Source organism: Anopheles arabiensis, chromosome 3, assembly GCF_016920715.1.
Source record: "Anopheles arabiensis isolate DONGOLA chromosome 3, AaraD3, whole genome shotgun sequence".
Taxonomy (NCBI): domain Eukaryota; kingdom Metazoa; phylum Arthropoda; class Insecta; order Diptera; family Culicidae; genus Anopheles; species Anopheles arabiensis.
The window spans coordinates 28,514,087-28,539,574 of record NC_053518.1 but is presented as its reverse complement, the minus strand read 5'-3'; the positions used below and the strand labels follow the sequence as shown (position 1 = coordinate 28,539,574).

At 45.7% G+C, this 25,488-nt stretch overlaps 2 protein-coding genes across 4 annotated transcripts; both read left to right on the top strand.

Moving 5' to 3' along the window:
* Positions 1 to 451: 451 nt before the first annotated feature.
* Positions 452 to 19,754, top strand: LOC120901035. Of its 3 annotated transcripts, none has more exons than XM_040308738.1 (5): positions 452 to 1,220; positions 1,285 to 1,327; positions 14,331 to 14,977; positions 15,061 to 16,215; positions 16,295 to 19,754. In XM_040308738.1, exons 3-5 carry the CDS (start codon positions 14,910 to 14,912, stop codon positions 18,621 to 18,623), a joined length of 3,552 nt encoding a protein of 1,183 aa, XP_040164672.1. In that variant the 5' UTR covers positions 452 to 1,220; positions 1,285 to 1,327; positions 14,331 to 14,909; the 3' UTR covers positions 18,624 to 19,754. The 3 variants fall into 3 exon arrangements, with proteins under 3 accessions (XP_040164672.1, XP_040164673.1, XP_040164674.1); XM_040308739.1 differs by having other exon boundaries at positions 452 to 1,224; XM_040308740.1 differs by lacking the exons at positions 452 to 1,220; positions 1,285 to 1,327 and adding an exon at positions 13,063 to 13,328.
* A 3,293-nt stretch (positions 19,755 to 23,047) lies between these two features.
* On the top strand, positions 23,048 to 24,841 carry LOC120903729 (trans-1,2-dihydrobenzene-1,2-diol dehydrogenase-like). Its single transcript, XM_040313328.1, has 3 exons — positions 23,048 to 23,670; positions 23,846 to 24,384; positions 24,463 to 24,841. Exons 1-3 carry the CDS (start codon positions 23,466 to 23,468, stop codon positions 24,730 to 24,732), a joined length of 1,014 nt encoding a protein of 337 aa, XP_040169262.1. The 5' UTR covers positions 23,048 to 23,465; the 3' UTR covers positions 24,733 to 24,841.
* Positions 24,842 to 25,488: the final 647 nt, after the last annotated feature.

The window sequence follows — 25,488 nt, the reverse complement described above, 5'->3', positions numbered from 1 at the left end:
TTGCTCTGCACAATTTATTTGATATTTTGACAAATACACAATGAAATGTTGAATGAATAACAAATAGGCATACTTTCACTTCAAAATTGTGTTTTCAGACATTTTTTTTTATTGCATTTATGCAGAATTTCACTTTTTAGTTACCCTGACGAAAATAGGTACGCTGTCGAAAACTGATACGTTGCCCAGTCCACACCAATTTTTAAAAAACATTTGACTTTTTACAACATTTGGCCACGTTCAAACGGCAAAAATATCACATATTACTTTCATACATCATACATTCGCAACGACTTTCAAAGACAATCACCAGCGAGGGAAAATCGCACCGATTTTGTGCGTTGACGTTGAGCTCACAAAACCGGTTTTTGATCTGCGGGTCACGAAAGCGAAACGTCACCCGCCCGTGCCCGATAATTCGTGACGTCCGGCGCATCCGTCGCCCCGGATAATCGAGCATTTTTCAGTTGATGTCCATAAAACGAGCAAAAATGATGTTTTTCGTGTGAAGATTTCGGAATTTCTGCTGCTCCATCTCGTCTCGACCGCGCTCCTTGGCCACCCCACTGCAACGCGCGTCTACAAATAAACGAAGGCCGTTTCGGTGATGTTCTGGTGACGATCGCAATATATACGGGCGTGTGTGCGTGTGTGTGGGACGGGAGGGAAATTCTTGCTCCCTGCGACCGCCAACAGTGTGCGTTTCGGTTTCGCGTCGGGAAAATGTGAAATACGCCGTAGTGCGTAGGACTTCCGTTTTGCGGAACGCACATCACACAGGAAGCGGGAGTATTATAAGGAGTGCGTCATAGTGTGTGCGTGTGTGTACGGATGTGAAAGAATTGGCGCAGTGCAATCCGTGTGCCAGTGGTACAGGATGTTGTTCCGTGCAGCTCCCGAACTCCTTCCGAGCGAGCGCATCGTCAACGAGAGGGGGAGCGCACGAGTGCTGCCGTGTGGTGCGGTGCTTTTGGGGAGAAAGGTAGTTTCCGGCCGCCTAGTGGCCACCCAGTGCTGTTGGTCAGTGTAGGCCAGCCCGTGGGTAGTACCAGACCTGAATTCGAAAACTCTTCTGCCCTTTCCGTGTGGGATTTGGTGGAGAAAAACTAAGCAATCAAAGTAACCTAAGAAAATACCGTACCGCCGTGGGAGCATTGCTGACAGAAAGAATCGTTTTCAGTTGAGATTTTACGATTTTACTACGACGAAGGCTGTTGTAGGTAGGTCCGTTGCTTGTTCTGTATTTTCACATTTTTTTCTAATTTTACCCTATTTTTATTGCAGATGAAATTCCATCCTAATGGTTGTTGCTTGAGCACCATTTCCGGTAAGTACGCAAAGCGCTGCACTCATTAGGGAGGATAGTTCACTAGAAGCTAGTGTAAAAGGCAAAGATCACCATTTCAATATTGAAGAATATTGAAATGGGAAACCAATATGTCAACGAGTAAGTAATATTGTACTACATTCCACAATGCTGCTACAAGCTTTAAATTACGGATTTGGAGAAAATGTGAGCTTCATTTTATGAGATAGGAATGTAAAGGGCTAAGTCCCTGAAAAGCACGTCATCTCATAAGAAAGGGTATAAACAATGAGGTATGAAAGGATATGAAAATGAGGTGAACATATTTAATCTCATAGTGGCCATGTTCTATAAGTCTTTTAGTGGACTGACTCGTAAAACGAAAGTTCAGTAAAAGTTCGATTTTTTGCTATGGAAAATATGTGCTTCACGTACCAATTTAAAAGGCATTCCAGCCATAATTGCTAAGTTATTCAATTTAGTGACTTTTTATTGATTTTTGAGGTTTGATTAGATTAATACAGACATCTTAATTCTTCTATTTAGTCCCATCCCTGTTGTTGGAAAATGATCTGATCTTCTTACACGATCATGTCACACCTTACAACTCTCTCAAAGTTATGTCAGTAAATGATACGATCACCAATTTTCTTTATTAGTTTTTTTTGTGATTTCTGCATTCATTCCTCAAGGGTGAATGAGTATAGTTTAGTAATATTCAGGACACGCAGAAGGTTGTATTTGGAATTCTTGTATGATCTTATTATTACTTTTATTTGGCAGCTAGCTATCGGTGACTCATTGATTACCCGCAACAGGATAGTCATTTGTGTAAAGAGTCCTTGTATGTTAATTCAGAAGGAGCGATTTTATCTGAAAATGAACTGCTTGAAACAACACTAGTTACAGTAAATCAAACAGTGCTGGAATTTATTTGCTCTTCTTACTTACTACGCGATCACACCAGCTTTGCTTACAGGCGAAATAGATTTAATTGTATCCTACGAAACCAGATAATGAATCCTCGAACTATGGAAGAAAGATCCAGATAAACATCATATCATGTAAGGCATGTACAGGATGCAGTGCGTCTACAATTGGCATTTCTAAACGGGTTTGCAAGTACTGAACGTCTCAAATTTGCTTTCCTTTCATTGCGTTTGTAGCCACTGAAAATTCGCTCTGTCACTTTGGATTTTTCATAGCTTCATCTTTATAAAACCACGATTTGGGCTATTAAAAATTTATCTACACTGCTTCTGAAGTGGATTACAAAAATAATCTATGCTTGCCAACTCTTAGGTAAGATTGGAACACTTCATTTACGTGTTGAAATAAGTCTCATAGAACAACTTTAATTCTAATTATTAGCATCAATTGATTATGTTATTAGTATCGAAATGTTTCAACCTTACGTTGAAGAAGGATATTGATTAATTAGCACGAATGATATAGCATTCGAATGTGAACACGCATGAGACGGTACGGTGACCCATGGGCAAGCGAATCGGTTCCTGCAAAGCCTTAAGTGGATCGAATCCCATTCGGTACGTGTATCTCTCGTACCGCCCATGATTAAAACAGGGATACTCTAGCGAGAAGTATTTCAAAAAGAAAATTGTAGTCCAAATCAGTTAGTATTTCAATTAAAAATGATAAAAGAGCGCGCATGATGAATAACTCAAAACGGAATTTGAACAGAGCTCGTTTTGGCTATTCCGAAAAGCCTTCTTAAGTTCAATGTTTCTAATCAAAAAAGTAACTTATGCACTCAGGCATTAAACAAACACTGAAACATCAACTTGCAATTAAATGGACGCATTTTAGAACATTTCATTACGTCCGTTGTTTAAAAATACGTATGGAATTTTAGACACAATGATCAAGAAGCTTAAGAATAAAGAGCTTTTAACTACTTACAATTGAATAAGCTCTTTTTATCATGTTTGTTTGCTTGTTGATAGTTTAACATGCTTTAAACATGAATTAAGTGGCATTTTAAAGCACCCAAACACCGCCTCCGGATTTAAATTTTGCTCTGTTTAGGCTTTGAGATGTTCAGGGAAGATGATACACAGCAATCGTAATTGTGTGAATCACTAAATACGTTTAGAAATGCATCATGTTACGATTATGTCACAGAGACGACACCACGGTAGAATAATGAATGTATGGATCCCCAGTTTTTTCTTTACTGCTGGCACTAATCCAAACCAGTTTTCTGCGCCAACGTAAAAAGTAATCGCAGCAAAAGCATACCCTCTCCCACTGCCGATCACAAAAATACGCCCCACCAATGATGCCACACAGAAGAGGCTGCCGGAAAACAGGGATGGAAAAATACGCTAATGGACCAGCAGAATCATTGGATGCTCGAGGGTCAAATGATGGTGAACGAGGGACACAAAGTGTGCAAGAAAACTCCTCCACTATTAGCCTTGCCCGACCGATCCTTGGGCGTCTTAGTTTGTTTCGTTTCCTTTCTCAAGCTTTTGTGCACTGTTTTTTATTTTGTCTTGATTACTTTACCACCATAAAGACGCCATGTTGGGCAACACATAGCACAGTTGGGGAGTTCTGTTATGTTCTCATTAATGGTGCTAATCTTTTTTAACAACACGATTTACTGTTTATTACTGCCTTATTTGTACAGTTTACGTTACATGCGACATGTTTTCAGAAGAGTTTTGTTGTCATTGATTTTATAAAATAATTTATTTATTCTCTTCGCTAACATTATACTGTTGTTGATGAACTTTTTCGGATTACACATTCCCCAATTGATTGAGATCTTGAAAATAGATTATTGTGTTCTCTCGTTGTGCCGTTGCTCCGTACAAAAAATCTGGTCCGTTTTATGCTGGCAATGCTGGTACCAATGTCTGAAATGGGATGAGTAATGCAGGCTGTCACAATCGTCTTTATATTTGTTTTTTTTTTTTTATTCCTTCAAAGAACTGTTCCCAGCAATTCTCTCTTCGATCGTCTATTCATGATCTTCATTTAGAGCAATTGCTCTTCATCAGATTCAATGTTTTGATTGCAATTAGAAAGAAGTATCTTAGAATGTCCTTTTGCCTATAGGAATAGATTGTTCTATACTGAATTATATCGGATTGCTCTTTACTTGTTGCCCTCTCCATCTATAACCCATATGCAACCATACTGTGCTGCGATCGGATGTGAAAGATCGTCTTACGCTTACGTCTGATCGCGGCTGACTCATCGTCTGGGTCAGGATAAAACGCAGCGAAGCACAACACAGCGCACCGGAAGAGTGAAAAATGCGCGCTTTCTTCAGCGTCTAGTTTTTTTTTTTCGCCGTTAAACTTCTATGCGAGTATTGTGAAAAGTATGCAAAAAGGCAGCGATAGCCAGAGAGAGTAAATGAAATAGAAGTCAATATAAAAAGGGTGACCAGCGAATTCCACTAACCTTCCTTTTGCTCTCTCCTTTTTTCTCTCTCTCTCTCTATCGCTTCGGCTCTATCATCATTTTGGTTCATGGTGTTTGAGAGTTTCACTGATTGTATTGTAGATCCAACGTACGGTGTATTTTTGTGAGAGTTGTGTTGGTAGTAATCATATAAAAGGGGTAGTTTCCTGTTGATTGTACGCGGTAGGAATGTTGTAAGGAGGAAACAAAAACGAATGATTGTAATCAAATACAGTGCCGCACACGATTTGACTACAGTGTCGAATTGTATGGGAATAACAGCTCATTCTCATTGAATCTACGAAGAGCGTGAGAGAAAAAAATGTGTGTGAGCAAGAGAGAAAATGGTAGATAGTATTGAGGTCAGTGTTGGGCAACTAATGAGCTAAAAAAGTGTGTTTTGTTTGCTTGTTTGACGTTCGTGTGTGTTGGTTCTGGTGTCGAGATTCTATACGATCGGAAACCTTCCTGTGTAACTGTTTTGATGATACATAAGCAGATCAATCCACAATTTTTGTTTCAACAGTGTTTGAAATGATATTGTTGCTAAATTTCATTTAAAAGGTTATATACTCTACATCTGATTCAGTTCAGTTCAGCTAAGAAAAACATGTAAAACTATGTAAAACTATGTAAAATGTACTATTTTTATTATTATTATCACTATTATTATTATTTTTATCATTATTATTAATATTATTATTATTATTATTATTATTATTATTATTTTTATTTTTATTATTAATATTATTAATAATAATAATAATTATTATTATTATTAATATTATTATTATGATCATTATTATCATTATTATTTTTATTAATTAATTAATGTCACCCAGTCTATCGTAAGCCTACATAACATCATTACAGGGTTATTCAAGTCAATTTCAAACGTAAACGTTGTTATTCACCGCGTGCAGCATGTTGATCTACATTAATCTTATACTTCATTTCCATCATAATAATTTTTTATTTCTTCAGCATGGTTTTCAACACGCCTCAAGCTGGATTGAGCTTTGACAGTTCTTTGTGATGTGTTGAAAATCATGTATAAAAAGTGAAATTTTATTATGAAGCTAATACACCATTTAAAAGCTGTCGAAAAACATCTTGGTTGCGGTGCATAATTATGTGCACATTCGAAAATGACTTCGAAATTGCTGTATGTTTATAAAAATAAAATAAATATCGAGGAACAAAACCAATCGCAATTGAACTGTCACAATAACATAATAAACAAAGTTTATAACACATTTATAACAGTTGGGTCATTGGCTCCCAAATGTATCGATCTTGACCCGATATGTAGAAGTGCTCTTGTTCTTAGTATCCTGAAACGTGCCTTTAAGTTATTTGTTTCTAAAATGGACGGGGCGTGAAAAAAACCACAAAAAAGTTTTGATTTACAAATAGGCACCGCGCAGAACATCCTCCTGTGCGGCAGGGGCTTGAAAATGTTGTTGACATCGGAAATTTACGCGGATAATCCTGTATTCACCGCATGCAGGGTGTTTTTCGACAGCTGTCATCTATTGTATTTGCATCATAATAAAATTACAGTTGTTCCACATGATTTTCAACACAACACATTCAGTGTGTTGAAAATCATGTGCATAAACCAAACAATTCTTGTGATGCAAATACAGCATTTGACAGCTGATGAAAAACATTTTGCAAGCAGTGTAATATGCTGTTGGCATTGGAATTTGACTCGGGAATCCTGTTTAGCGCCTACAGTACATGAATTTATGAAAAATACATGATCAAAGGCGCTTCATCTTGAACTCAATTGGAAACCCCTTTATTACCATATTTTATAGACGAAAAACAATATTTTTATTTTTTGTCTTTCTGTGACTTCAACCTAAACTAAAAGTCCGAAGTTCAGTGCAGTTTGAAACTGCTGTTGCAGCGACGTGTGCCGAGACTGCAAGAGGACAAATAACGGTGACTTCATCGGGAGTGCTAGCTGCAAACAGTTTTCTTTCGTCAGCGCTCCGCACTGTGTGTTTGTCACGCACAGTCGTCATCGCGCCATCTCATGCGCACTCACATCAACACGTACGCCCCCGTCTCTGTGTGTATGTGTTGCTTGCGTACGTGCGTGCATGTGGAGAATGATGCTCTCCCACAATGCTCATCATCACCATCCGGTGTGCCCCAACAGCCGATCCTAGCAGCCATGGAAACGCCCACACACACACACAAACCTCTCACGGTATGTGCGTGTGTGTGTGCGTACGTGTTGGACACTCTCAAGGGGCGCTTCTCGCTCGCTCTCGATGGGTGCTGAATTCGACACCCGATGATTGACCGTGCGGCTCCATCGAAGCTAAAACACGTGGGGTGGGGGTGGAACATGTCGCTCTCCCCCGCGTGGCAGGATTTTCTGGCATGTTAGCAGGACAAAAAATCACTTACCACACACCAACGCACACACACAGACACACATCCTCTTGCACAGTGTTCATGCTGAGTGGAGTCTTTGGCACAGCAGGGCAACGCGGCCGCCTGCGAAGTGTCACTTGCTGCGTTGTTTTAATTTCTTTTTTAATACTTCATTGGAGGAGCAGACACACCGCATACAAAGCGCACGTCACCCAGAGCACGTAAAGAGTGAGCAAAAGGACATAATTATTGGTGTAAAAATAGAACACTGACACGTATGGGGCAGTACAACCGAGAAGGCGAGAGCTAGAGTACGCCCGTACTAGAATGAGAAGAATTGTACCCTTTTTTTTGTTTTGTTTTGCATAAATGTGTTTAAGTATCCGTAGACCGTAAAAGTAATAAAACTTTGATGGCATTTTTTTTTTGTAATTCTAGTGAACTTTAGCTTCGCTTATTTCCTTTCTCTTGTACTACCGCCACAACACACAAAAGTCGAGGCCTTTTTGCGGAGGAACTCGTTTCTCAAGCTATGGTTTAAAGGTGAAAGGATGGTACTGCGCTGCACTGCGCACTGGTGACTGTTTTATTACACGATCATGCCATTTCTTTCGAGAGAAATTCAATCTTATTCGATCATTGTTTTGCGAAAATAACATAACATAGCGATCGGATAAAAGAGTTTTCTATAAATTGTAACCCTTTTCTATATATGCTTTCAACAAGCACTATAACCCATAATTCAACACATTTCTTCTGAATTGGTTGGTTATGTTGTCGCCCGCATGATCATCACGTGGGCTGCTAGAAAATCAATCAAACACTGCAATATTGTTTCTCGCATTCACCCGCAAATGCCTGGTGTGTCGCATTAAAAGCGATAAAAACGGCGCATTCTCTTCACATCGTCGCATCACGACGTCGCAAGGGAAAGCTCTAGAGTAGTGATGGGTAAGGTTAGCAAAAATCCGGAGTCGACTCCGATCCGACTCCGATAAATTCGGAATTGACTCCGGAAGGTATGTCCGCCTTGCATTATCCAGAGTTGTTCGGAGTCGCGCGGAGTCGTCCGTAGTCGTTTGTAGTCGTCCGGAGTTGCTTGGAATCATTTGGAGTCTGAGTCGTCCGGAGTCGTTCCGAGCTGTCCGGAGTCGTCCGGAGTCGTTCCGAGCTGTCCGGAGTCGTCCGGAGTTATTGGGAGTCGGAGTTATCCGGAGTCGTCCGGAGTCATCCGGAGACGTCTGCAGTCGGATTCGTCCGAAGTTCCTCCGGCCGACTCCGGACGACTCCGACTCCGAACGACTCCGGACGACTCCGATCAACTCCGAATGACTCCGACCAACTCCGGACGACTCCGACCAACTCTGGACGACACTGAAGCACTCCGACTCCGAACGGATCCGGACGACTCCGGATGACTCCGGACGACTTCAGGCGGCTCCGGACGACTCCAGGCGGCTTCGAACGACGCCGAACGACTCCGGCCGACTCCAAACGGCTCCGGCCGACTCCGGGCGGATCTAGTGGTTCCATTTTGCTGGATCTAACTAATAATAGTCGGAGTCGGATCGGAGTCGAGGGTGCGCTCTGGAGAGCACCTCACGACTCTAGAGTCCGAGTGGGTAGAGTATTTCATTTCGTGCTGCTGCGATAAACTCATGCCCCATAAAGCAGCAACACGATACTGTCTTTGCCCTTTCTCTCTGTGGGTACTCAATGTGTTCATAATCATGGAGGGGATTGGAAACGTTTGCTGCCACCGGAAAACTTGTTTCCGAACCTGTTTTGCGGCGCTTTTTAAGCGAGAAGAATCGGAAAGCTTTAAACTAAAGCTTTGCTTGACTTAGAAAGCTCTCCAGTTCATTGTAGGATGCTAAAATGGAAGAAGTCAAACGGAAATGGCAAGAGAAGTACAGATTTATATCCATCATTTTCTTCAGAATTTGTGGCAGAATGGGCTAGAGAGCATCTCAAGAAAGCTCAAACACATTTGTACATTGAAAATCATGACCTAATTCGGTTGCATATCGCGAATATTCATTCGTCTAGCTTTCTTTTTCATTTATTTTAATAATTTACTGACTTCTTCTTGATCCTCTTACCTCCCTTCAAACGGTAGACTGCCGTCGATCGATCTTACGTCGATTAAGCAAAGCTGCTGTCCATCGCCTTCCCTTCGTGTGCTTTGGCTTTCTTTCTTTTTTCTCCTCTATCTGTCCCAGCATCGTTTCCCACCATGGTCCCTCGCTCTCTTTCTCTCTCTCTCTCTCTCTCTCTCGCTGATGAAGCCCTTCGGTGTCGAGTTTTCTCGACAAAAGCAGCCCCAGCCAGCAGAAAGAATGGTGTCGATTGTTTTATTTTCTCTTTTCCGCCGCGTTTTCGGGACAGCAGCCGCCGCCGCCGCCGCCGACATGTGAGAAGCCCGGCCGGCGCGCGCGATGGCTGTTTTCCTACGGATTTTCCATGTGTAAATCTGATCCGCTGCTGTCTCTCTCTCTCGCTCTCTTTCCTCTTTCTCTGATTACCGTTAGAAGGTAGGGTGACCCTCACCCCTTTCCGGAATCTTCCGGGCAGTCGTCGGAAGGGAGGAGGGCTCCCTTTTTTTGTACGCAACGGAAGTTGCTGTCCAAAAATTGACGATAGCTTGGCTCGACGCCTGCCTGTTGCATGTAACTGAAAGTCAATACTTAATAAACCAGAGAAAGCCTCCACACACGAAGTTTGGAAGTTCAGTTCAATTACTTTATTTTTTTCACTACACTGTGTTCTGATCGTATATAAAGTCCCCACAAAGTACAATTGTTGTGTCGATGGAAAATCTGTGTTGTAAGGAGAGAACGAGAGCGCGTGTAATGAGCTGGCGAGAGAGTGAAACATTACTCAGAACGTGGTGTAAAAGCAGGCGAGAGGAGGAAAGGGTTTTACACGTTTGGCAGATGGCTCATGAAAGATCAGCAAACAGCAGCCAACGAGCGGAGAGTTTACAAGGGAAGCAGTACTAAGTAGTTACGAAAGCTGTTTTGCATTTTTACATCTGGCAGTTTCATGTTGTTTTAGTCTGTTTGCTTCGTGTTTTTATTGTTTATTTTGTTTGACAGTAACTTACACAAAGTATGGTTTACTTATGTTGTAAAATGTACTGATAGATATTAATAGTAAAATAGGAATAGACGATGTAATGCTATACTTACTTGGAATGTGAAATTTTACAATCTTGAACAAAAAAACGGAAAAGGGTTATTTTTTTTTTAATTTTTTAAATTTGCATTGTCGCAGCGCCGAGGTGGCGACATCTATGTTAATTTGCAATTTGTGTTAGTTTTAATTCCATATTTTTTTATAAATGCATCCTAAATTTATCAAAGTGCTATCAAAGCGAACAAAAAAATATTTGAATATAAAATTTTGAAAATAATCGTAAAAAAAAGTTTACTACTCATGGTAAGAAGAAAACTAAACGATTCGTTAATTTTTGACAAAAATAGGAAAATATAGGCATATCATAACAATAAACTCTTAGTGGAATCAACAAATGAATGAATCAATATGGACAAAATAACATGTGATAGTGAATATAATGATCAACGGATAATTATTTCGCTTAATTCTACGCGTTTAAGAAACTAGTAACTAGATTATAATTTTACTTACAGTTTTTTACCTCTTCATCTTGCTTTTATTAATATTTTAATCTTTAAACTTTTAATTCAAAATACAGTATAAGAAGATTGCAATTACAATAACGGTTTGAAATACGACCTCTTTTTCTGATAAAAGACTTTATCGTACCGTACAAAATGATTAATTATTATTATAATGTCATGTTCGGTATAATTTTACATTTGTTTTATTTCTTGGAGGCAACCACGTAGCTCGAATATTCGCGTGTGTGGAATTTTGAGGTTATCAGTGAAATTATAGTAAATGTCTTTTAATTTTACTTGGAGTGTGGTAGGTTCTGGCCACTGAATTAATTATTTGATTTGATTTCATTTGAAGATTTTTGTACTTTTAAAATGGTTTTTAAAATCGTACCAAAAGTGAATGTATTTTACATTTGACAATTGATGTGCCAAATCAGTACAATTTTCACAAAATTAGAAGTGGAATTTTGAGGTTTTCAGTGAAATTATAGCAAATGTTCTTGTAATTTTGCTTGAAGGGTGAGTGGTAGGTTCTAGTCACTAAATTAAATATTGGATCTGATTTCAAGTGAAGATTACAATTTTTGTACTTTTAATAATGGTTTTTAAAGTCCTACCAACAGCGAATGTATTTTGCATTTGACAATTGATGTGTCAAATCAGTACAATTTGCACAAGGTTCTGTCAAATCTAAAAAAAACATATATCGAGTATGGCGTGTATTGGGGAATTTCCTTACTTATCAGTTAACTAAATGCTAACTAATTTAGTTTATTCATAAATTTGAACTTTCAAATATTATGATATTCTAATACTACTTTAAATCACTCCATGTTTGTTACTCCTTGTCGAGATAATTATGGATAATGTTAGTACATTAAACGAATTGTATGTGTGTGTGTGCGTGTGAAAGGTGGTACGGAAACAAGAAGTGCAACTTTTAGAAACAATTTAATGCAGTTTTAACCACCAGCGAACAAAGCTTCGCTGCCACATTCCAGTCTAAAGGTCTAGAAGGTACTATAAAAACGCTTGTACCACGCGCTCGGGCCAAGCCAAGAGTCTGCAGGTTCCCCGGCAGGATCATCAATGCCATAAAACTGGGAACGACTTTTGGTGCCAGGGCCGCCGTGTGCCGAAGTGTGCGAAGGAACTTCGTCAGCCAGCAGAGCGAACCCGGCCGCGGCCCCCCTTCCCCACAGATGATCTTTGCTGCCCCGAACCGGAGGGTTAACCAACCAAATGGCTTCAATAGATATAGGGGCATGTTGCGGTTTACCTTACGGCACCACAACACAGTTCATGCTCGCTCTCTTTCTCTCCCTTTTTCACTCATTAGCTCATGGCCGCCACGTTCGGGTTTGCCCCGAAGCGGCGAACCGCTTCGTGTTCTGCTGCTTGCGTAATGGCAAAAGGATAATACCGCTTCCCCATCCGACCTCCCCGGTGTAGCTAGGAGCCCGTCTCTGTATGTACGCTCTCACACACGTCACATTTGATTAGGGAAGGATACGTATGAGTGTTGCAGCAGCGCCATTCCATCTATACCCCTTTCTATTCCCCCCCCAGCCTAGTGAAAAACTTGCCACTTGTCGCTGAAGCTTTGCTGGTTCGCTCGGCGTTGTTTAGATGAGCGATCGAACAGCAGCAGTGGCAGCCGCTGCCTTCCCTTTTAGGCCCGAAATGTGGCCAACAAAAGAGCAAATCGATACGAACGAAACTTATCCTCCATCCCCCCTCCCCCACGACAAGGGTTGGGGTGGCTTTGGGAGTGTGTAAACCACCACCACCCTCCCCCAAGGTACAGGGCAGAGATCGACACACGGCAACGTTTCATCATCGTCAGTACAGGAGAAGAAAAAAAAAATACTATGACCAACACAATTGCCTTTCCCATCATGCCGGTGTGTGCGTGAGCTCTCTGTGGCGAGCGAATTTGGAGAGCACGTAACAACCACAGAGAGAAAGAGAGGGAGAAAGAGAGAGAGAGAGAGAGAGAGAGAGAGAGAGAGAGAGAGAGAGAGAGAGAATGTGTAAAAATGCTTCCACGAAGGGAGGCACGATTGATGAACGTTAGAGGTCTCCACACACATCTAGGGCAGATAGCGGAGAGAGAAGGGTGTCTGTGTGGTGGTGAGCTTGCAATGGGGATTTCATTCGCCACACACAATCTCTCTCCCTCTCTCTCTTTTTGTCTCTCAATATTTGCAAAGTATGCCGTACGTCGCGAAGCAACCAGCTAGCCAGCAGCTCTCGCTCTCTACCCAAAACTCGCCCGTCTGTGCAGTGTGCACGTTCGCGATTCAGTAGTAGTTGTACCGCACGTCAGGGAACAGAGAAACAGACATTGCAGCAGCAGCAGCAGCAGCACCAGCAGCACGAGAGCACACCAGCAGCATCAGCAGTAGCAACTAGCAGCAGCAGCAGCAACAACAACAACAACAGCACGACCGTCCTCTACGTCACGGTGTATTACGAACCACCACTGGGCAGTGCGAGGATTCAACGCGCGCGGTGCCTATCGATCATCTCTCGGATATTTGGAGAGCCCGGTGAGCGATGCCTGACCTGACCTTCGGTGGCTTGGGTTTTTTAGTTGTTGAGTTTCCTAAAACGAATACACCTACACAGGCCAAAGATCGATGTGGGAAAAGCGGGTTCTGTTGTTGGTTGGCTCGGAGAAGATCTTTTTTAAAACGAGGCAACAGCAAGGGCCGGGAATTGAACTGGATGTTGAACTACGTTGGGTGTTGATGTATTTGGTTCTGAAGTGGTACACACTACCGCAGGGTCACAGACCATAGTGCTGTGGTCGAAAAGGGAAGGACCCATTCCTTGGAGACTACTAATTGCTAAGAGGAATGTGATATGGAGGACTTGAGGAGGCGAACAGAAAGGACAAGGGTTGTGTGTTCTTCCTTTTCTAAAGCCTCCAGTTTGAGAATCGAAAACCTCCCAACGCAAGTATTAATGAAGAATATCGATCAGCAATCACAGGCACGTGTCGGTTGGCGAGGTGCACACACACACACATAACTCATAACATAAAGTTTTAATGCTTTCTGCTTGAATTTGCAAGGTCTGTGCCTTATGGAGATCCAGTTCCTGGAACAAACTGGTCTTTAAACGTTATTGAATAAGTTTTTCCATAAATTGTATATGGTCCTCCATTTGCCTCTAGTACTACTACTGCCTGTACGTTTGAAACGGCTGAGGGGGGGGGGGATATACATATCAGCCTCATAGATGATAAGACGCGGAGAAATGCCAGCTCAACGAAGACGAGAAACCGATGAGAAACACAGACCCCCAGAGTGTGTGATGGCCCATCCGTGATGTTTGTCTGCCGAACATGCATACATATGTGTGTATAGTGAAAGTGAGAAAATGAATGGGCGATTTTTCTTGCATGGGCGCACGGTCGAAAGAAGATGATTTTGCTTTGAGTGTGAGAGTGTGTGTGTGTTTAATTTAATATAAAACAGAACAGATTGTAATAAATTGTTTGTTGCTATCAGGATTCTAACTTGCTTTACTTTCTTTATCATTTTCAGCTTCTGTGAATGCGTAAAATCAACCATAGACGGAACTGTTTGCCCCTAACTCAAAGTGATTCGTATTGAGCATCTTGTGGTGGTGCTTGCTTTTAAAACTCGCTGTTCAAAAAGACAGAAAAAGTAGTGCAATTGTGTGACACATTGTTTTTTTTAGTGCACGGCCAGAACGCAAGAAGGTTTTTCGGTGTCGTGATTCAAACGCGTCGTTGAACATTCCGCGGAGCATGGCATAAAAATGCTTCCCGCTTCAACCGGTGGCCACCAAGCTTCTATTATTTATTTTATCATTTCCCCGCACGAGCGACGACGCCTACCGCCACCGCCCAAATACGCTGCTGATTACCGCCGCCGGTTGCGATCGCGATCGAGCAGCACCAGCACCGAGTGTGTGGTAGACCATCGGCACCAGTACGAAGGAAAGCTTCCGCAAAGCAGAGCGTCCATTAAGCGCCGTTTTGAAACTGTCCGCAAGCCGACGGCTGTAAAAAGAACATCCTTTTGGAACTTCTACCACTGCTACCACCAGTACCCCAGGCTCTTCCCAGGTGTCAGGGGCACGGCGAACCGCAACGCAGCATGCTAAAACCGTTAAAAGACTTGCTTACCTATTTGCAAAGAAATGCTAACAGTTCCAATATATTCGGGTAAGCAATTGTGTGATGATGTCGGGGAATATGAGATCAATCCCGCCAATGTATACTAACGTTAAGTTTGCTCTTGGTTTTAGGTTAACAACACCAACAGCAGCATCCACTACAGCAGCCGCCAGCACGACGATGGGTCCAAACGAAGCTCCTAGGATGGAGGAAACGATTATTGTGAGCGAGGAGCTGTCTGTGGTGGAGGACGGTGGCGATCCGCTGTACGATCCGCTCGCACTGGACGACTGCCCCGGGGCGGACGTCGTGAACGTATCCGGCACGAGCGTTGGCAGCGACGCAGACGACGACGGTGGTGTTGGCATCTCGCCCGACCAGTTCACGCTGGTCGATGTGAGCACGCTGAAGCCCAAAGAGCAGCAGGAAGCGGACGAGCCGGAAACGGAGGATGACGACGATGAGGAGCCGGCGACGGTGGTGGAGCGCACAGTGGTTGATGAAAAAGTGATGGCGGAAGAGGAGGAGCAGGAGCAAGGACCGATTGGCGGTTTGCTGAACGGTTCCACCAGCGCTACCTTGGTGGTGGAGTTGGAAACGTCGGAAAGTAGTTCGATCGTTGAGGCAGGAGATGAAGTGACGCCGGCTGGGGAGTGTGAAAGATCGAGCCCGACCGTGCTGGATAAGTTTGCGTCCGTGGAGGATGTTATTAGGCTGTCGTCGTTGTCGTCTCCATCGCTGCTAGATGAGGCGGAAACGGCCGACGGTGAAACGATACAGCTGATCGACGATTACGTCGATGCGGTCGCTGCCGTGCGGGAGGGTGGCAGCGAACGAACAGCAACAGTAGAAGCAGCAGCAGCAGCGGCAGCAGAGGTGGTCCAAACGACCGCCGAACAAATACAGGGCACGACGAATGGCGAAGAGGAGGAGGAGGCGAGCGACGGATCCGACTCCGGGTTGGGGTTGGAGCCGGCACGCAGTGTGGCAGTTAATAGCAGTGGCAGCACTAGCAACAGTAGTAGCAGTAGTAGTAGTAGCAGCAACAATAGTCCCTTGCAGCGACCACCACCAATTAAGAGCAGTTTGAAGCGACGCTCGGAACCACCGGTGGACGCTGGCCAGCGGGAGACGGAGGAAGGCGCCAGCAGCCAGAAACGGCCCAAGAAGGGCATCACCTTTGAAGGGGTGACGGTGTTTTACTTTCCTCGCATACAAGGCTTTGGCTGTGTGCCGTCCCAGGGTGGCTGCACGCTCGGCATGGAGTTTCAGCACGTGCACTCACGGTAAGAGCTTGGTATTGGCATTAGCATTTACCAAATCCTTTATTAAAATACCCTTTTTGTGTTTTTTCCGTCCTTTCAGCCGTCTAACGCTGTCGGAACATTCCGCCGAACAGCGGAAGGTGCACCGGCAGCAGCTGCAGGAGCTCAACCCGCGCAGCTCGTCCAGCGAGGACACCAGCAGCGAGGAGGAGCCGAGCGAGAGCGGCTCGGAGGCGGAGAGCGAATCGTACGGCTTCCTGCAACCGGTCTCGACGCGGCAGCGGCGCGCCCTGCTCAAGGCGGCCGGCGTGCGCAAGATCGATCCGTCGGAAAAGGACGACTGCCGGGAGATACGGACCTCGCGGGAGGTGTGCGGCTGCACGTGCCGGGGCTTCTGCGATCCGCACCGGTGTGCCTGCAGCCTGGCCGGCATCAAGTGTCAGGTCGATCGGCCCAACTTTCCGTGCGGCTGCACGCACGAGGGTTGCGCGAACACGGCCGGCCGGGTCGAGTTTAATCCGGGGCGCGTGCGGACACACTTTTTGCACACGATCATGAAGCTGCGCATGGAAGGGGCAGGAGAGGGCAAAGCGGTGATGGAAGCGGCTGGTGGTAGCTCCGTTGCTGGCGGTGGTGGTGGTGTGAGTGATGCAAATGCGGGTGGTGGTGTCGGTGGCTATGTGATAGGTGGTGAAAAGAATTGGTCCAACGGTCCGGTACGATTACCGCCCAGTAGTATGGTGGTGGGCTACGGGACGGACATGCCCGCGTCGACCGTTCCGGATATGGTCGATGGGACGGGGTCGAACCATCAAGTGCCGGGCATCCTGCCTCAGCATCTCCCGATGGTTCTGCTGGACGGTATGCACCACAGCGCTGCAGGCGTTCTTCAGCAGCAGCAGCCGCAGCAGCATCATCTGTCACATCAATCCTTACCACCGTACCCAAATCACCTTGGTGCAGATAATGGAATGCATCAAAACTATCCCTCAGCGACGTCGGACTCACTCAGCCTGCACTACGGCCCTTACCGAGATTACTACGGCGGTATAGAGAGCGGTACGATAGGGGACGGTACACACCCGGCAGGGATGCCTCTTCATCATCATCATCATCATCTTCCCGCCACGACCAGTAGCAGCAGCGGCAGCAGCATCGAACCGTCGTCGTCGTCCACCGCACTGCACGCGAACATGTATTACACCGACAGCTACGCTAGCTTCCAAGCACAAGCCGATGCAAGTACAGCGGCGACTCACATTGATCCTTACCGGCATAATCCGCTGGTACTCGGGCCCTTACACCACCACGTACCGAGCAGCACGACGGCAGACGTGTCACGCCAACACATGCTTACGACGGGTCACGACCGACCGACGGCCAGCACGTCGTACGTCGAGAGTCTAAGGCCCGACGGTGAGCCTGCGCCTCCTACGCTCAGCCTGCCCGAGAAGGGTTTGGTGCCGCAAGTGCCTCCACAATCCGTCAACGGTAGCGCGTCCCAGACGCCGGCTGCCGGTTCGACGACCCTTCTTCCCTGCAGCGAACAGGCGACGTTGGATCAATCGTTTCGGTCAGATTCCGAGCACTGTGATCCGAACGTGACGGTCATTAGCGATGCCACCACGCTCAGCACAATCGATTCCAGTGGCGATGTGGTGACGCTCGTCAATCCGGACACAAGCCGGACCGACACGTGCGAGATCGTTGACGATGGTGATGATGATGGTGATCGCCCGAAAGGACGCAACTTAAACTGCCCGTCGAGCGACTTTATCGATCTAGAAACACCGCAGGCTGATAATGCGGAACGGCTCGAGGCCATCAACGATCTGCTGGCCAGCAGCCGGAATACGCTCAGCATCGTGCGACCTTCGATCGTGGCGGAGGAAGATGACGAGCTGCGGGACTTTCAACATCCGCCACCGGAACCGTCGGCGAGCGCAATCTGCTACGAGGAAGATGACGACGTGGACGATGGCGGCGATGACGACGACAGTGACGACGTGATCCTGCGTGGAGGTGGTGGTGGTGGTGGGCTTCGTGTGACAAGATCAGCGAAAGATCGCGATCCACCACCGAGAAGCTTTTACGGGTCGGGTACGCTAACAAACGGTACCACTATCAGTAAATCTCCCGACGTGCAGCAGCTGCATCAGAAACGGACGCGTTGCCCTACCATTGGAGAGGAATGCAGTTCTTCCCACAAGCGGATACTGCAAAATGGTTCCGCCGATGAGGAGGTTCCCTTCGTTTCTGCGTACACTGCAGACGACGTCCCGGCGGCAGCAGCAGTGGTATCGTCCAGTACGACCAACCTGCTCGTTGCTTCCTCCGTCGGTTCGCTCTCCTCTGCGGCACTAGAACCAAGCGAGAATTTGTGTGAGATTATCAAAAACAGTATCGTGGAGACGGCTGTGTCACACTGAAAGGGGTTGGGGGGATGCCGAGGACTCGAGAGAGGAAGTCGGTTTGTCCTTAAGCTTTGAGCCTGTGTTAATTACAATTTTCCTTTTCCTTTTGTTGCTCTTTTGTTTCCCATTTTTAACGTTCTGCTGATGGTGGTTCTGACTTTGAAATCACTGTTTCGGTCAAGGAAACATCATTGGAATAGAATGCAGCATTCGCTTTTGTTACTTCGGTATCATATGTTATTGGTTGCACATTCTTTTCTTCCATTTTTTTCGCGTAACGCCGTTTTCGCGCTGAACGAATCGCTATTGCGTTATTGTTTTGTGCTGTATATCGAATCGTTTCTGATTTACTTGTACGGTTGTCCGTATTTCCAAAGATTCAACCGCGCATGTTACGTTTGAGCACACTTTTCTTTCACTATTCTATTATCGTTCTATCCAACGGCAAACAAAACACAAACGATCGAATATAAGGGCATCGTATTTATATACCGTTTGAACATAATCGAAGCTAATTTAATTTAAGATCCATCAGATCGCGCTCTACTGTAGCGAGAGAGAGAGAGAGAGAGAGAGAGAGAGAGAGAGAGAGAGAGCGATCGCATTGAGCGCTAAATCGGAGGCAACGACTTAGAAAGAGCCCCATTAGCATGGAAGCAATGCGTTAAAATCGACGCCTGAAGTAGGAATAATGTAGTGCCGATAGCAGGGGAGGTTTTGTGTAAATACCATTAATGTACGATGTACATATGTCAACAGAGTAGTCTAGTGAGGTTCGAAGAAATTTGTAAGTAGTAGCAAAACAAACCATTATTCCAGGTCAAAAAGGGGGGGGGCAAAGTTATTATGCAAAAATCCCCACAAAACTACTTACACAGGCACACAGCAAATTTACGGTACGAGTACTATGAACCACTATATCGAGGGTCCACCATCCTACCAGTTGTTGATGCGGCCGCTGCTTTTATGTGCTTGAAGCAGAGCTGCTTAAGTGAAAAAGAGCCAAGCCCATTGTAAGCGCGGAGTGAAAGGGCCGCAGCCGAGCCTACAGTAACACGGAGGAACAAAACGTTACGCAGGAAACAAGATATCTATAAAACAAAGGAAATTAAAATAAAAAAAATGGTATGAAAATCTTTTAAAATATGTCAACGGTGTGTGCTGGCAAGACATTTCAAGTGAAACATGAAAGAAAACTGCATCAAGATCCTTACGAAGATATGCGAAGTTACATTTTTTAATTTTTATGGCAAAAGAGGCCTCAAAGTATCAAAGTGCGCTATGCTTCTAGTGCACGGCAATTCCATAAACACAAGATACCTTACGAATAAGAACCTCTGCGTTGAGCGTTGTAACAGCCTATATCCCTGAAGATGTTAGTGAAATTGTTCATCGATCAATAACGAAATCAGCAGAGAAACTAGAAGATGCATAGTTCAGAAAAGCCGTGCTTACTATGGGCGTCACAAACTCCAGAATAGTGATGTGCTGTATGGAGCGCACCCACGACTCCGATCCGACTCCGACTATTGTTATTCCGATTCCGACTCCGGCAAAATCTCCCATCTACTACTCTTCAACATTTCTCTGGAGGGTGTTTTGTGAAGAGCGGGTTTGACACTGAATTCTGGTATGCAACTCTTTACCAGTATCTCCAAAGTCTGGGCTTCGCAGATGACATCGACATGATCGGAAGGACAACCGTGGATGTGACAAACAGAAAAAAAACTGGGACTGGGGACGCAAACTGACGAAGCCGCAATACTTGAATGCCGAAGCTTTAACCCGTGTTAGGATCCAATTGTAGTTGACGACAACAACCACGGGATGATGGAGGAGTTCTGGTGACGTATTGTGGAGTGGAATCGTGCCTATTCATGACGATCTATACAGTCCTTGGAATACAGTCTACAGACTCTAGAAGCCTTCTTGGCGTGTTTGAATCGTGTATCCTCGGGACGGTATCACGGAATCGGCGCAACACGGACTCTCTAAGGGACATTAATGTCCAACAGGAATTCAAAACCGCATTAGAAGAGTCTCTACTACCAAAAAACAGATATGAAACTACGAGCGAGAGGTGGAACGCTCTAAAAAGAAAAATAATAAACTGTGCAAGAAATATACTCCCACCACGTCGTGGCAACACCAAATCTGGCTGGTTCAACGATGAATGCAGACTAGTGACCGAACGTAAGAATACTGCATACCGAGCAATGCAGCAACGGCATAGAACGCGGGCATGCGCAGAGGAATATTCACGGCTCAGACGCGAAGGGAAACGAGTTCACCGCTCCACGAAGCATGCTTTGGAAGAGCAAAACATGCGGGAACTCGAACAAACCAGAGAGGCGTACGGACCGACACGAAAGTTTTACCAAGCGATAGCAGGTCACCGAAACAACGTTGTACCTAAGGTAACCTGATGTCGCAACAAGGATGGAGATCTGGTCAGTAACCAGCCAGAGGTCCTCTCGCGGTGGGCTCAGTACTTTGATGAATTACTCAACGACCAGTTTAACGAACAGCTAGAAGCGCCTCTAGCAGATAGTGTCATGCTACTGCCAAATAGCATAGAAGAAACACAAAAGACTATCCGTCGGCTGAAAAATAACAAGGCACCCGGAACCGACGGAATTGCAGCTGAACTGGTCAAGAATGGAGGTGCACCACTAGAAAACGAGATTCATCAAATCGTTACTGAGGTGTGGGATAGCGAATCGATGCCTTGTGATTGGAATCTCGGCATCATCTACCCCATATACAAAAAGGGAGACAGGTTGGACTGCAACAACTATACTATATTCTCCCTGATCTCCCTGAAGAGATAGTCGGAAACTATCAAAGAGGATTCCGAAACGGAAAATCAACCACTGATCAGATCTTCACCATGCGGCAGATCTTGGAGAAGATGGCTGAATACAGAAACGACACATACCATCTCTTCATAGATTTCAAAGCCGCATATGATAGAATAGCCAATAAAACTGTATGACGCTATGAGCTCTTTTGGAATCCCGGCCAAACTGATAAGGCTAGTTAGAATGACTATGACCAACGTCACATGCCAGGTGAGGGTGGATGGAAAACTCTCAGGAACTTTTGCTACCACCAAAGGTCTGCGCCATCCGCCCTCGAGAGACCTCGAGGTCCATCCGAGAGAGGGCCATCCGCGACTCGAGGATGAAGACTACGGGAACCATCTTCTATAAGTCAACCCAGATCCTGGCATACGCTGATGATATAGACATCATTGGTCTGCGGCTCTCCTATGTAGCAGAAGCCTACCAAGGGATCGAGCAGGCGGCAGAGATCCTCGGATTGCAGGTAAACGAGGCAAAGACCAAACTGATGGTGGCAACATCAGTGGCCCTACCAATAAATAATCAGAATCTACGTAGGCGTCTCGCCGGTCTCCGGTTGAGCCGGTCTCGTAGTACAGTCGTCAACTCGTACGACTTAACAACATGCCCGTCATGGGTTCAATCCTCAAATAGACCGCGCCGCCATACGTAGGACTGACTATCCTGCTATGGGGGGGGGGAATCAATTAGTCACTGAAAGCCAAGCCCACAAGTGGGTACAGACCGACAGCGGTTGTTGAGCCCAAAGAAGAAGACGTAGGCGTGACGTACAGATAGGTGAATGCACTTTTGAAGTCGTCCCAGAATTCACCCATCTGGGGTCAAAGGTCAGCAACGACAATAGCATGGAAGCTGAGTTGCCGCAAGAATGCTGGGTGCCAACCGGTCATTCTACAGCCTGAAAAATCAGTTCACCTCAAAGAACCTGTCGCGACGGACGAAGCTGGGACTATATAGTTCCGGTCTGTAGATTGTAGGGGTAGATCCGTGAGCTGGCCACTGAAGAAGAAGAAGAAGAAGAATATTCCCCTAAAAAGCCTGCATAAAACCAACATGATCATGACAGCTTTAGGTTGTTACGCCAATGCCAGGAAGTTTGATAGTTCGATGTATCTGTACTGTGACACTGGAACATCTACATCGCCGTCATGAGCTTCCTTTACTTTCCCAACAAATCTGGAAAATATGCTCTTTTGTGCTGCTGCTTCCGGTCAATTATTTTGTTTTCACTCATGATCACTGTCCGATCGCGTGATAAATTTCACAACTGACACCCTATAACCCAAAACGCTGCAACACATACATGACGCTAAAGATGACGCTAAACTGAATTATCAAACAGCGTGAAATCGTTTGGCTGGGTCCAATCCAGTTGTAGTTATTTGTATGTGTTCCTTCTCCCCCTGATAAGCCACGCGAACCACACAGTTATTGAACAATAAATTACATCATTGTGCCGAATCGGGAAGCAAGATATATACCGGAAGATAAGATAATGACACGGGTGGCCATATCATCTCCCACACCTCGGACACCTCCCCAGTTGCCGTGTTAGCCTTGTGGAACACATCCTTGGAGCTTGCTCGTCACACGGTCCGTTTTGTACCGCCTTCTCGTAGCAAAACAGTGCATCGGCACATACCAACACCACCGCGCGCGTGTGTGTGTGTGTGAGCAGATAAAAGAGCACCCCTCTCCGCTCATCATCGAACACAATGGTACCACCCGTTTAAAAGGGTTAGTACCTTCGCGCCACTATCCGAACCGAGAACCGACGATTCTCGATACAAATTGCGCGGTATTTCCCACCCGAGCGAACAGTACACGACAGCGTAGAGTGTGGACGTGTGCGTCGCGAACGTCGTCTTCACGTCGCCAAAAACCAAAGCCAAGAAGGTTGTTCAAGCGAAGCAGCGCATTGCACGCGAAACAGTCGAAAGTGAAAGTTTGCGTGCGTGTATTTCGGAAGAAGCATTATCAGAGTGAAACAACGATGGCACCATTACGCTGGGCAATTGTTAGTGCCGGTACGATATCGCACGACTTTGCGTGTGCCGTGTCGACGCTGCCGGCGGCCGACCATCAGCTGGTGGCGGTCGGTGCCCGTGGGTTGGAAAATGCAAGAAAGTTTGCCGAACTGCACGGCATTCCCCGGTTCTACGAGGGCTACGAAGCGATCGCAAAGGATCCGGAGGTGGGTAAGTGAATCGTTCTAGTATGATCGTGAGAAGGATGAGAAGGAGCTCACGCAGCATTCACGGTCTCAAACGACGAAACCGCTGGCTCATCGTCGCTCTCGCACACGTGGGCAGATGATGATGGTGGCATTATTCACAACCGATTTGCTCCGTTTTTCTGCCCCTTCCCTGTTAGATGTCGTGTACGTCGGCACGGTCAATAACGCACACTACGAGGTCAGCCGGATGATGTTGGAAGCCGGCAAGCACGTTCTTTGTGAGAAGCCTTTGTGTGTGAATCGCGGCCAGGCCCGGGCACTGCTCGACTTTGCCCGCGAACGGGGCCGGTTCTGTATGGAGGCGATCTGGTCACGGTTTTTCCCGAGCTACATCCACCTGCGCGAGCGTATCGGGCGCGGGGATTTGGGACGGATCGAGCGGGTCGAGGTACAGTTTGGCTTTCCGCTGACGCATGTGGAGCGCGTGCGGATGAAGAGTTTGGGCGGCGGGACGGTGCTGGATCTGGGCGTGTACACGATCCAGGTGGCGATGTGGGCTTTTCAGGCGGAACCGGTCAAGATCGAGGCGGCCGGCCAGCTGAACGACGAGGGCGTGGATGTGGGCATCACGGCCAAGCTACACTTCCCGCAGGGTGGGGTGGCAAACATACGGACGAGCGCGATTGACAAGCTGCCCAATACGGCCGTCATCATCGGCACGAAGGGTTCGATTACGGTGCGTATGGGATGAAGTAGTAATCCCTTTGGAGGTGATGGTTTTTGATAATGGATTTCTACTTTTCCTCTTCTGCAGCTGCACGACTTTTGGTGCCCCACGGAGCTGACGGACGTGGACGGTACGGTGCGATCGTACCCGCTGCCGACGCCCAAGGTGGAGTGCATCCTGCAAAACAGCGCAGGGCTGCGGTACGAGGCGGAGGAGACGCGCCGTCGCATCTTGGCGGGTGAGCTTGAGTCACCGTCCGTGTCGCACCAGGACAGTCTGGCGATTGCCGGCGTGCAGGACGCGATCCGGAAGCAGATCGGGGTGGAAATGCCGGAAGACTACATCTACAAAAGCTAGGAGCTGATCTTGCGGAAGTGTTCTCGTTGTGTATGTACGTTTAGAATTTCTACAATTAAGGTACAAAGCGTTAATACAAAAGTCTCTCGTGGGAAGAATTCAAGTTCAAGACACTCTTCTTTTCTTCTCGCTGAGTTATTAACCATGTCATGGTTAGCTTATTCATAGTCTTTAAAGGATGTTTCACACTCTTTTCTCGATCATTGTTCTCGAGGAATGTACAGCAAGTTCTTGTCGTCTTCATCCTAACAAGTGTCTTCTGCCAGTGGTTTGACTTTCCACAAAGCTTGCGCGATAGTGAAAGATGTATTGATCGTACATTGCTTGTTCTTGTTAGGGTTTTCCTCCATTGGATGTCTTTTTGGAGCATTCAGGGCTTTGGAAAAAGTTCTAGAACAGTTTCTCAACAGTTATAGCTATCATAACCATAATCCAAATAATTTAGAATGTGTCCCTCCCATTTGTTGGGACAATGTCTCTTGATGACAATGACATTGTGGGAAAAATGATGAATAAATATTTTGATATTGTCCACCAATCTTAGGAAGAATAGGACCAAAAAATGGGAATATGTTACATAACCTTAAAAATGTGTCAAAAACCATTAAAACCATGTATCTTTAAACACACATCTTGGGCCTAAGATTGATCTCCTAAGATGTACATCTCGTTTGATAGATCTTCTGAACTTCTTAGAAATCTTCTTCTTTGGCACAGCACAACAACCGCTGTCGGTTCAAGGCCAGCCTGTACCCA

Bases quoted from the DNA above. Each gene is read 5' to 3' on its own strand.
- LOC120901035 (XM_040308738.1), top strand. From the start codon at position 14,910: ATGCTAAAACCGTTAAAAGACTTGCTTACCTATTTGCAAAGAAATGCT. The intron at 14,978-15,060 runs GTAAGCAATTGT...TCTTGGTTTTAG, and splicing joins AACAGTTCCAATATATTCGG to GTTAACAACACCAACAGCAG. The intron at 16,216-16,294 runs GTAAGAGCTTGG...CCGTCCTTTCAG, and splicing joins TTTCAGCACGTGCACTCACG to CCGTCTAACGCTGTCGGAAC.
- LOC120903729 (XM_040313328.1), top strand. From the start codon at position 23,466: ATGGCACCATTACGCTGGGCAATTGTTAGTGCCGGTACGATATCGCAC. The intron at 23,671-23,845 runs GTAAGTGAATCG...CTTCCCTGTTAG, and splicing joins CGCAAAGGATCCGGAGGTGG to ATGTCGTGTACGTCGGCACG. The intron at 24,385-24,462 runs GTGCGTATGGGA...CCTCTTCTGCAG, and splicing joins GCACGAAGGGTTCGATTACG to CTGCACGACTTTTGGTGCCC.